The sequence below is a fragment of the Erythranthe guttata genome, chromosome 4 (assembly GCF_056151865.1).
Source record: "Erythranthe guttata isolate IM_541 chromosome 4, IM_541, whole genome shotgun sequence".
In the NCBI taxonomy this organism is placed as follows: Eukaryota; Viridiplantae; Streptophyta; class Magnoliopsida; order Lamiales; family Phrymaceae; genus Erythranthe; species Erythranthe guttata.
In genome coordinates, this window is record NC_142536.1 from 8,357,183 (window position 1) to 8,369,191 (window position 12,009).

The window sequence follows — 12,009 nt, forward strand, 5'->3', positions numbered from 1 at the left end:
GGGGCACTGCATGCGAAAGAGGCCATGTTTATAGCGATCAGGCGATCAGCACGAGATGTATCTGCTAGAAAAGAAAAGTCCAACAATTATGTTTGTCAGGTTAGCTTGCAATTGTATATATGAGTTGGTTTTCAAACTTATCAATAATTACATCGGAATTTGAAAACATTGTGCTCAAATTTTGTTTCACGGAAATAAATGACGTAGCATAACGCAATGCAATGGCCAAAACGGGGAATCGTTTCGAACAATGTACTAGCTTTATGTTAATGTTAATATTTTGAAAATCGGACTGGACCGGCCGGTTCGACCGGTTCAACCGCAAAACGCCGCCATGTCCGGTCCGGTTAGATTTGAAAACCCAAAAAAGCCAAAAAACCGGGTCAATTTTCAAAATCCGGGTTCGACCGGTGAGAACCGGAAAACCCGAAACCCGTCCTAGAACCGGGTTTTAGCTAAAAAAGACATATCATGGCCGGATTTGCGTCAATGGTTGTCGTATGTGGCTGAATCTCGTCGGAGAATGTTGTAGATGAACAGATCTAGGCGTATCTTAGTCTTATGTGGCACAATACAAGTGGTGGCCGCCATATCTATCGACTGAAGAAAATGAAAGGAACCGGACCAACCGTGACCCAGTGACTTGTACAGTTCGACTTCCGATCCGGTTTTCAAAACATTGGTTAATATTTTGGCTCGAAACCACTGATACAACTTTGTGTTTATTTTTCAATATATTTCCTTTTATTTTTCATTTCTCTCAGTCGAGACCAAATGTAGTGTCTACGACGGTGAATATGTATCCGCATGTGTCTGTTAACTATCAATGCTTAATCTAATTGTGGTATTAAGGCTTTTCCCACTGCGGTCGAAGGTTTGAATCTCTTCGAATTTGTATACAATAGAACCTCGATAAATTAATAATCGATAAATTAATAACCTCGATTAAATAATAGTTTCTCTCAGTCCCGACTGGGGTGAAAACGTGTTTAATTATTAACTCGCTAAATTAATAGAATTTCCCTAGTCCGACAGTATTAATTTATAGAGGTTTAATTGTATTGCAATGGCCAATTACAAGACCATTTCATTTTTTTGGTTCTGAAAAGAAAAGGATGCAATTGCCTGATATAAAGCTACTAGAAAAATAAATAAAAAATGGTATGCATTCAAAGGTGTTTTCCGATCCCCTTGTAACACGCCCAGTAACTATTGATGTTATGTGCAATTGTAAATAGTATCTAACGTATAAAATATCGATCCAATGTAACAGTATTGATGCAAATACTAAATGTAAAAAAGCAGAGTCGCGAACATATCTGACTGCTTATGTTGTCTCCCCAAGCATCTAATATAACTCTGATCACGAAAACGAGAATTATCATATGTTTATAGAAAAATAGAATTGTCAGTTTCGAGAACCATTTATTGGTCCATTTTGTTGGGATCCGACTTAATAAGATAGTTACCTTGTTGAAGTATCTCTCACATTGTGCGGACCAGTTCCAACGGTACACTTTCCATTGCCACCTAAATTTGAAGAACAAGGACATAAATGAATACAGTTAAACCTCTATAAATTAATTCAGTCGGGACTAGGGAAATTCTATTAATTTAGCGAATTATTAAATTATCGAGTTAATAATTTGACACGTTATCACCGAAACTATTATTTAATCAAGGTTATTAATTTATCGAGTATTAATTTATCGAGGCTCTACTGTATATGCATTCTAAAAAATAAAGCAGAGTATGCAGTTGCTAATGCCAATAAATAGGCAATAAATATAAAAGTTCGGTACATACCCATGATTTTGGAGCTTTTGGGTCGGCGACTTTCTTGTGTTTCTTAGATTGATCCGACAGGAAAGTAATTACGATGCTGACCTTGAACTCTATCGAAAATGGACTGCAAAGGAGGAGTTCACATAGTAAGTACAAATTGACATACGTAGTTGTGGTTAGATAGTTAATACAAAATGCAAATAAGTTGAACATCAAATAGTCTACTACCTTAAATTATTCGAGATTGTTTTACACTCACGGTTGAAGCATGCATACATTCTATAATTAGCATTTCGAGGGCGCAAATAAGACACAAATACCAAAAAAGGGTAAAATTGTAAAATCGAACACCTACCCAGCGAAAATGGTTGGACAAGTCAAAAGACGAGGAAGAATGATGTAAATGGGCAGAGTCAAGCCACGACAAACATCTCCATCTGCTATCTAAATAGAGAAACAACCTTTAATGACAGCTCATCAACCGATATCTAGACTTACAAAGTAATCGAGGAAAAGGGTCAATGCCTGAGTAGTTTGCATCAAAGTAGATTCTGTTGATATCCTATCTCCAATCAAAATTGATTCGACTCGAAGCAAGTGGATGTCGATGGATTGAATAGGAATTGCTGATTTTTCGACGGTTAGCTCTCCAACAAGAGGATCCACTAATGAACATTGAGTGCATATTTTCCCCGTAACACGGAAACCACCTATTCAGATTAGTCAATATGATTAGGCTTTCACTTTATCATCACGTAAATAGGAAAGCCATGTGATATGAAAATTAAACTGAAGCAGAGGAAATAAATGAGTAAGAACCCGAACCTGATTTCAGTTCAGGAAGTAATGCATGCTTTTGGGTATCCTGCGTAATATAAAATATGACCGTTTCTGGGGCAACGGGTTTCTGTGGAAGATTGTCTGAAAAGAGTAACAGCAAAAAGAGTCAACAACTACACATACGTGCCAACATAGATTATGTCCATGTATAAAGAGTGAATTCGTGCTTACCTTTTTCACTTTCAACAATGAATTCTGTTGTTGCTGACAAGGATTTGTGTAAGTATCCTCTCACTACATCTACAGTTATCAGATACTATGATGGCATTTATTAAATTTAAGCAAGTGAATTTTTATTTTGTTAATAAAAGAATAATACCACCGCAGATACAAAGAAATAATTACCTGGATGCTGATATTGCCTCCATGGAAGGTTTCATAAAACTTTTCGAGATTTTCTTCCTTCGGGTCTTTTAGGATCACAGAAAATGGTATCTAGTAGAAAGATAAACGCGTATTACATATTAACAAGAATGGTCAGAACATTGTGTTTTACCGAGAATAATATACGAAAGCTAGTTAGAAAATAATAATCATTACATTAGAATGCTACAAACAAGCTTCTGCTAGTGAATACTTTTTAGATCAATACACATCATCAACTACTGAAATTAATTTTGTAATGAAGCTAATTTCGAAAATCAAATTGTCTACAATTCAGTATGGCAACATGAGATTTCACGGACTCCGCTGTACTGATTCTATGTCCAAACATATTATACTTTTAATTTTTATCCAAGCTACGAAGTTAATTAGAGTACTCTTTGCATCGTGGCACATAGACAAGGGGGGAAAAAGAAGTCTCTCGACAGACCAGAAATGCTTTAATATCATGCCAACATTCTTCAATACCCTTGAATTACATATTTGACTCACATTCACATAAGTTTCTTACTAATGTTATTTCATTGTTCTAAGTCTCATCTACAGAATTATATCTTGGTTCTCAACTATGAATATGGAAAGTCATAAGTTTGTAGTAACCCAGAATTTCTAATTCTAAATGTCAGTAATTAAATAGTTTGTACATTTCAAGACCCCTTTGGTTTTTTGTTTTTTGTTTTTGTTTTCACTTCTACCATCTCCATATCTTTGGACGGAATTATAAAAAAATAAAAATAAAAAAAATAAAAAAAAAAAAAATCTCAAGCATTCATGATAAAACTACACCAATCATCACATTCTCAAACAAATAAAAAATAAGATGGCCTTTCCTTTTCCATTTAGGCTAAACTTATTTTTCATATTCCGACTCGCATCCCTTTTCTATCGATTAACTAACAGCTGAAACTACAGCCGTCATAGTTCGGTTGACATCATCCCCTATCATTTACTGCAGCTTACTTGGTAAGGAGATAATTCTTCTATCATTTAAATATGATTGAAAAGAAAACATTTACGATTTGTCACAGACACTGCTTCTACGGAAGATTTAGCTCACAGCTACAGTGGTTTATCATGCACACATTCAAAAAGAACTTCCAACACCCAGCAAAGTAGAAATCGAACATCGTACCTCGGTAATACCTGATCCAATCTTTCCAGATGATCTGATATCAACAACCTTCTTCCTGTTCATGCATTGTCAAAATCAATTGCAGCAAACATAACAACGAAAGAAAATTAATAAGAAGTGAATAATTAAGGGAAACGCATTGCTTATGTTTTATGTTTCTTTTCATCGTTCTTGGCCTACGAAACTAGAGAAAAACTCGTCTTCAGATTGAAATTCCAAGTAAAAGGAAAAATACTGGTCCCAGCGAACTAAACAACATCCAAACCATATAACCTCAAAACCTTCTGATTATTTAAGATACAAATTTTATATCTAAGTGGTAGCTCGAAAATTAAAGTAACTACTGACTATAAATCAACGTGTTGGCTTTTTCGAAGTGAATCACGATAAGTGAATTAAATCCCGACTTACTCTAAAAATGGTTAAATAAAATATAAAAAATCCCACAAAATTATTGCCAGACAACAGCTTTAAACAGCATTTCACAGATATAAGCAGACGATGCTTACACAATTGGAATCGGTTTAATGACGCCGTACAGAGACTCGACAACTCCAGCTGATCCCCCGCGAACCTAAAAATTTCATGGATAATCGCTACATAAATCCTTTTAACATTTTTCAATCATTGGTGAATTTAGTAACAATACAGTTATAAAAAAATAAATTAACAATCAGCTAAAATCGATAACCTTTAGGGGGGGGGGGGGGGGGGGGGGGGGGGGAGGAAAACAAGCAAATATAGAACCTGCAAATTAACAGCGCCATTAACGGTGAGACGAATTGATTGGTAGGATATTGCAGAAGTTAGCCTCGCGATTAACTTGCCTTCCAGGATTTCCTTTCATTTTCAACAATTATTCAGCTCACATAAAAGATCAAATACATACATATAAGGATGATATTTCAATACAAACATTTAGAGAGAGAGAGAGAGAGAGAGAGAGAGAGAGAGAGAGAGAACGCACATCGGGGCGATAGATACGGTTGAATCGAGAGAGTTTGATCTCAATTGACATGACGATGACTGTATTGTATTGCTGCTATCATCAGCTCCTTTCCAGAAAAACACTTCAACTCCACTACTTGTATATTTTTAAAACTTAAAATTACTCATTAATAAGAGTCCATTTTACTAAGGCTCTGATTGGTTCAAGTAAAATGCTAAAGTAAAAAGTTGAAAGGTCGAAGTATTCTATTTTTCCTGTTTGGTGAAAGTGTAAAATAGTGAGTAATGTAATTCAAAGAAAATTGTGAAAAGAAATATAACTAGAAATCAGGAAATCTCATTTTCCTCAAAAATATTGAAGAAAATGAGGAAAAGCAATCGGGCATCCTTTCCCACTGGCCCATCTCATTCAATTATTGACCGTCTTTCACCACCTCCACGCCGGCTGTAGCAGCCGCCGCCACGCCACCAGCCCCTCCTCTGCCGTCTCCTCCACGCCGACCTCCGCCGCTCCTCCACGTCGACCTCTGCCTCCTCAACACCTGTAACAGCCGCCACCCACAACATCTCCGTATGCTTGAAAGAATATCAGATAGATAACGCCACATCGGCGCCGCCGGCTACCTCTCCGCCGCCGCCGGCAACTTCTCCATCTTCCATCGCTTGAGTATTTTCAGCAGGCCACTGTCTCTCTTCTTTCTCCTCTTTCTCTTATTTTTGTCTTCTCTCTTCTCTTTCTCATTTACTCTCTCCTCTCTCCTCAACTCTTCTCTCTCCTTCTGCCTCTCCCTCTTCTCTCTCTTCTCTCTCTTCTTCTCACACGCACTGCACTATTTTTTGTTTGTAATTTTTCTTTTCACTGTTTCTTCTTGAACCTTGCAGTTTATTATTCTTAATTTTTTTCTGGTAATTGATAATAGGTAGTAAAAATTGAAATTTAATTTAGTTTTTAGTAATAATTCATTGTTACTTTTATTTTACTTTGATAGTTTTCTCACCATTTTTCCTAGGAAACAAACAAAACTAAGAAAAATGATTTTCCATAAAATCATTTTCATAACTATTTTTCCAATGGAACAAATCACAATTGGGATTTCAAAAGTCCTTGATTTCCTTTTCCTTTGCATTTTCATTTTACTTATTTTGAAATCCATGAACCAATCAGAGCCTAAGGGTTTTAGGTGATTAAGCCAATTATTTTTTTGGGACAATTTGTTATAAGTTCTCTTATAAGACCAACTCCAATGGGTTATCAAATAGAGTATTCAAAAATTTACTTAAAAATAGAAATCTTCTCCAATGGAGTTATCAAATGAGGTTTCCATTTTAATAATTCACCATTTGGTTTGTAAAAATACTTCCTGGAAATTGATTTATCAAAAATGTAACCTCCTATACATCCAATCAGAAGTTGACACGTGGCAATTACAAATAAAACCACCCATAAACTTCCAATTGATAATTAATTTGATAACCATGGTTGGAGTAGATGAATTTTAAATTAATATTAAAATAATTTTCAAATATCAAATGAGTATTTGATAACTCAACTTTAATATCTAGCATTGGAGTTGCTCTAAGAGATTATATATGTATAAATCCAGTTAATAAGACCCAATTTTTAGTAAGTTTATTATTTTTAAAGTGTCAAAAGTACCCCAAACAATTTATAAAAAAAAAAAAATCCCCTAAATAATATCCCACATTTTTCTCCTCCAATCAATTGACAACAAAATCTCACGACCGTTTCGGTAAATCTGAAATCGCAAATTCAACAAGTTTGCAAATTCTAGCGCTTGCCATAGGTTTAGTCATATAATCGTTTGCAATTTACAAATTTTCATTTGCTATTTGATCCAGGGAACCACGTTGCCATTTTTTCGTTTGTTATTTGTGCCCTCCATAATCCAAGTCATGACAGTGAAATAGTATATCTTGTTGCTCGTTCTCCGAAACACATTCTCACATCAATAAATTACTGCATTGTCTAAAAAGAAAAGGTTTTTCCCAAAAATAAAATTTCACATCATGCAAAAAATTTCTCCTTTGATGTAAATTAAGATCGGGTGGAAGTACTTGACTAGCTAAATAGTTCACAGAATCAGCAAACCAAGGTACTTCTTTATCAACAACAAGCAATTGTTCATTAGGGAAGCTTTCCTTAATGCAAAAATTCATTTTCATCCACTTAATTCTCAAGCCTAGATAAGTGATCGGCTATTTAATTTTCACTACCCTTTCGATCACGAATTTCGTTGTCAAATTCTTGTAACATTAAGATCCATCTAATAAGTCTAGGTTTTACATCTTTTATTTCAAATAAGTTTTTAAGAGCAAAGTGATCAGTAAACACAATAGTCTTAGGACCTAAAAGATAAGATCGAAACATTTCAAAGGCAAACACAACTGTTAGTAACTCTTTTTCCATAGTGGTGTAATTCGATTGAGCATCGTTAAGAGGTTTACTAGCATAATAAATTGACCGAAATTTTTTATCTCTCATAATTAATTGACCAAAATTTTTTATCTCTCCTTTAACCAAAGACAGCACCAACCGCATAATCACTAGCATCACACATAAGCTCAAACGGTTCATCCCAATTTGGCGTAGAAATAATAGGAGCCGACACTAACCTTTTCTTAAGCTCATTGAACGCTTGAAGACACTCACCGTCAAAATTTGACTTCCTCTCCTTCTCGAGTAGGTTGCATAATGTTGTGGCGATTTTTGAGAAATCTTTGATGAAACGCCGATAAAAGCCAGCATGCAGTAGAAAGCTCCGGATCTCTTTGACCGAATTGTTGCGATCTTGGCTCTATCCACCTCCAAGCCTTATCGAGACACCTTATGCCCAAGCACAATCTCTTCCTGCACAAAAATATAAAGACATTAATTTTGTAATGTTTTGTTGAGAAATTACAATCTTACCCCCACCTTTAGTACATGGAAAATACATGTGAATTTTAGTACTTAAAAATACTTCACATATTTGAGGGGAGGTTGTAATTACCCAAACAAGAGATGTTTTTTCGTAATTTGACCTTACCTCAAGGGGGTGGCCGTAATTTGCCATTGCATTTTGGTATGATGAAACCTTTTTTTGATCTAGGTGAGAAAAACTTCTGCAGTAAAAAACGATGTTAATCCTGAATGGAATGAAGAGATTACATTTCACGTTGATGATCCTAATCTTCCAGTTTACGTGGTGAGGCTCTTTAGATTAATGAAAATTGCCTTAATGGATTCATATAAAATGTGGATTGTATTTTCATTAACTGTGTATGTAGTAGGTATGGGTTCAGACAATGTATAACCATGACATAGATGAAAATATGGGACTATTATATACAATGTATTACGAAAAAATGGATGAAAAGATGGGAGCTGCGGAGTTTGATATGAGGCCAAATAGTAGAACACTATTGGATAAATCATCCGCATGGTCTTCCAGATGAGAACAACAATACTGCCTGTAGACTCCAATTGCTTAGCCGAAGAGAGTTCCGTTTTCTGGGAACACGGCATCATAATGCAGGACATGTGCCTCGGATCGAGAAATGTCGGTTCTAGCCAACTCCAACTTCATATCAGATATTCTTCTGGGGATTAATATATATCCATAGATGCAAAAATTTTAAATATTTGCGGTAGTGGTTGACAAAAGCCATATTTCAGGGATGTAGTTGTCAAATGGCAATAGTTCGATGAGGTGAGTACAATTTATATGTATATAATTTGGGGGTGTAAACTTATTGGAATTAGCCCTTTCATAAAAATACCTATTTTTTTCGGAAGTCCAAAATGGATTGCAGAAGTCAATATTTTTTCGGATATAAACGTGAAGTTTTCATTCACAGAGAACTTTAAATACGAAAAACCAAACAAAAGAAAGAAGGAAAGAAAGAAAAAATAAAACTATTAAAAGGAATCCACGATACGAAGAAACGAGACGTGACAACAAGATGTGGTCTATAAATATTCGTAGCCAGGAATATCAATCCACCGCAGCTGAAGTTTGACTAGGCCGGATTCGATATTTCTCAATCCGAGGCACATATCCTGCATTAGATTGTCATCCTTCCAGAAAATGAAACTCTCTTCGGACAGGCAATTCGAGCTTGAAGGCAATATTCTTGTGGTTATTGTACCGTTTGGTAGGCCATTTGGATGCATCTTAAACGCTTGTACAAATGGTCTAATATCAAACTCTGCGTCTCCCATCTTCTCATCCGCACTGAACATGTTTTTGTCGTACACTGCCTACAACCATACGTACACATAGAATCAACATATATGTATTACGGTTTCTAATAAAAAATATATTTCGGTTCCGTATATCGTTTTTTACCGAATTATTCGGTTCAGTACGGTTCGGTACCGGTAAAACCGAAATATATTTTCTTCTTTTAGAAAAGGTACAATAACAATTTAAACGAAATAATTCTTGAATTTGACATTCAAATTTCAATAGCCGGCCCTAAAAACATAAAGTGATTATCAATAGAGGTTAATTTGTAAATAATGGAAAACATTATCAATCTATTAAGTATTTTAGAATATTTTTATAACCTTAAAGGATTTAAAAAAAAATAAAAAAAAATAAATATATATTAAATATTTCAGTATTTGGTACGGTACGGTAGACCGGACACCAATACCGTATACCGTACCGAATATCGGAGTTCAAAAAAAAAATTACCAAATACCGAACCGAATTTTCATTAAGAAAGAGGCAGAAGATTCAAATCTTGAGATCACTAAAACTGCATTAGTTAATATTCAAACTCAAAACAATTGAAAAACAAAAATATCTGATTTTAGAAAGCTCAAATTTGTTCTTGATATATCAAACTGAATTTTCTTTTTTTTAAAACTTGTATCTAGTCTAGAACTAGAAGGATCAATAGGACAACCTAATAATTTGTTTTAATTTTATCGCTAACGAAAGAGGCTCATCACGGAAACTGGTTGACTAGGATCTAAAACAGCTACCGTCAAATCGTCATGCCATTCGGGATTAACAGTCTTTGTAACAACATGAGTCTTCAAAATCTGCATCGCAATGATTTATAGTAAATTGCAATTCTGTTTAGAAAAACCTATAAGAAAACGAACAAGAGATAAATAAACAATACAACAAGTAAGAACACAAAACCTGTTTGGACATCCTGACAACAGCATAAGGATCTCTGCTGAGGCCATTGCCAAGAGCAAGATTGATACCTCTCTGCACAGAAATTCTGAGCAGTGCAAACACAGAACTTCGAATTTGAAGAGCGTCATATCCTAGGTTCTCTCTTTCCTCCGATACTTCCTTTACCGATGCCAATAGGGAATTTTTGCAGCGGTACAAGTCAATCACTTGAAGTGGTAATATTTCTGCAAAATCTGAAGGGATCTCCTTCAGGCTCACGGTTCCAAGATGTATTTGCTCACACTCATGAATCAACAAGTACTTGAGACGAGCAAATTCCCCTTCATTTGAAATCCACTTTGTTGGAAATGAATAAGCTAGATTCATTAATCAAGTTCAAAGTATTGAAGGTTCTAGAATTCATGAATGTGGAAGAATACATGAATGTGTCTTTTAGAGAGATTCATGTATAATGCTATGGAGGAAGAATATTATTAATTATGTGTTCATGTATTTGTTTAGATACATGCTAGGAAAATCCTATAAATAGTCTATGTAGTTTTTCATTTGTAGCAAGTCAAAAACAAGAAGAAGTATTTTAGAGAAAAACAAGAGAGTTCTTGAGTGAGTTTATATATTCGTGTTGATTGAGTGAGTAATATAATTTTATCTCCTCTCCACTACTCCTCCTCTCTATTTTAAGTTATTCTGCTGCGTGTTTTCGATCTATATTATTAAATCGATCCAACAAAGTGGCATCAGAGCCACATCTTAATAGAAAAGATCGATGGCAACCACAAATGGAGCTTTCCCATTTCAAAAGCTTGCAAAAGAGAACTATGATCGATGGAGCATACAAATGAAAACTTTCCTTGGTGGACAAGACGTTTGGGAAGCCGTTGAAGAAGAATATATTGAACCGGAGAATTTGGCTTCGTTAAGGCAAGCCCAAAGGAAGATATCCAAAGAAGCCAAGGTGAAAGATCAAAGAGCGCTATCCATCATCCAACTCGGTGTAGATGATAGTAACTTTGAGAAAATTTCTCAAGCTACTACGGCGAAGCAAGCGTGGGATATTCTTAGCGATGCTTTCAAAGGTATTGATAAGGTGAAGAAGGTACGACTCCAATAACTTCGTGGAGAGTTCGAGTCATTGAAGATGAAAGACTCCGAAGATGTTTCCGACTACGTCTCAAGGGTGGTTTCGATCGTCAACCAACTTGAAAGAAATGGTGAAACAATGGAAGAGAGAAGAGTGGTCGAAAAAATACTTCGATCCCTTGATCCTAAGTTCGACTACATTGTCGTGGCAATTGAAGAGTCAAACGACGTTGAGAGTCTTAAAGTGAACGAGGTATTGGGCAAGTTACAAGTCCATGAGGAGAAGATCAAGAGGCGAAACAAAGGGCCCGAAGTTGAACAAGCCCTTCAAGCAAAGACGAACCTTGTCGACCGACCAAAATACGATGGTGCTCGATTTCGTGGCAGAGGTAGAGGCCGTGGTCGTGGACGCGGTCGTGGTCGTGGTCGTGGCAGAGGTCGTGAAGGACAATCCTCGCATGACAATGATGATACGAAGCAAGAGAATCGACCAACAAGAGGTCGTGGAAGAGGTGGATTCAATCGGCGTCAAGACAAGAAAGATGTTGAATGTTACAATTGTCACAAATATGGACACTATGCTTGGGAGTGTCGAAATGAGTCAAATGATGAAAAGACTCATTATGTTGAAGCAACAGAAAAGCAAGTTGCCGAGCTATCCCTAATGGCGTGTAAAGAATCGAC

The 12,009-nt window shown here is 35.8% G+C and overlaps 1 protein-coding gene across 1 annotated transcript; it reads right to left on the reverse strand.

The window, feature by feature from the left end:
• Positions 1-1,148: 1,148 nt before the first annotated feature.
• LOC105972793 (uncharacterized) lies at positions 1,149-5,921 on the reverse strand. The gene is made up of 12 exons (XM_012997772.2): positions 5,109-5,921; positions 4,889-4,981; positions 4,651-4,715; positions 4,142-4,196; positions 2,971-3,060; positions 2,797-2,881; positions 2,611-2,706; positions 2,311-2,495; positions 2,141-2,229; positions 1,807-1,909; positions 1,470-1,530; positions 1,149-1,359 (listed from the first exon to the last, which is right to left on the reverse strand). The coding sequence occupies exons 1-11, from the start codon at positions 5,157-5,159 to the stop codon at positions 1,486-1,488; spliced, it is 957 nt and encodes a 318-aa protein (XP_012853226.1). The 5' UTR covers positions 5,160-5,921; the 3' UTR covers positions 1,149-1,359; positions 1,470-1,485.
• Positions 5,922-12,009: the final 6,088 nt, after the last annotated feature.

Excerpts from the sequence above, each read along its gene's own strand:
- LOC105972793 (XM_012997772.2), bottom strand. The coding sequence starts at position 5,159 with ATGTCAATTGAGATCAAACTCTCTCGATTCAACCGTATCTATCGCCCC. Across the intron at positions 3,061-4,141 it reads TTGGATCAGGTATTACCGAG|ATACCATTTTCTGTGATCCT; the intron begins GTACGATGTTCG and ends TCTTTCTACTAG. Across the intron at positions 2,496-2,610 it reads ACTTCCTGAACTGAAATCAG|GTGGTTTCCGTGTTACGGGG; the intron begins GTTCGGGTTCTT and ends TAATCTGAATAG.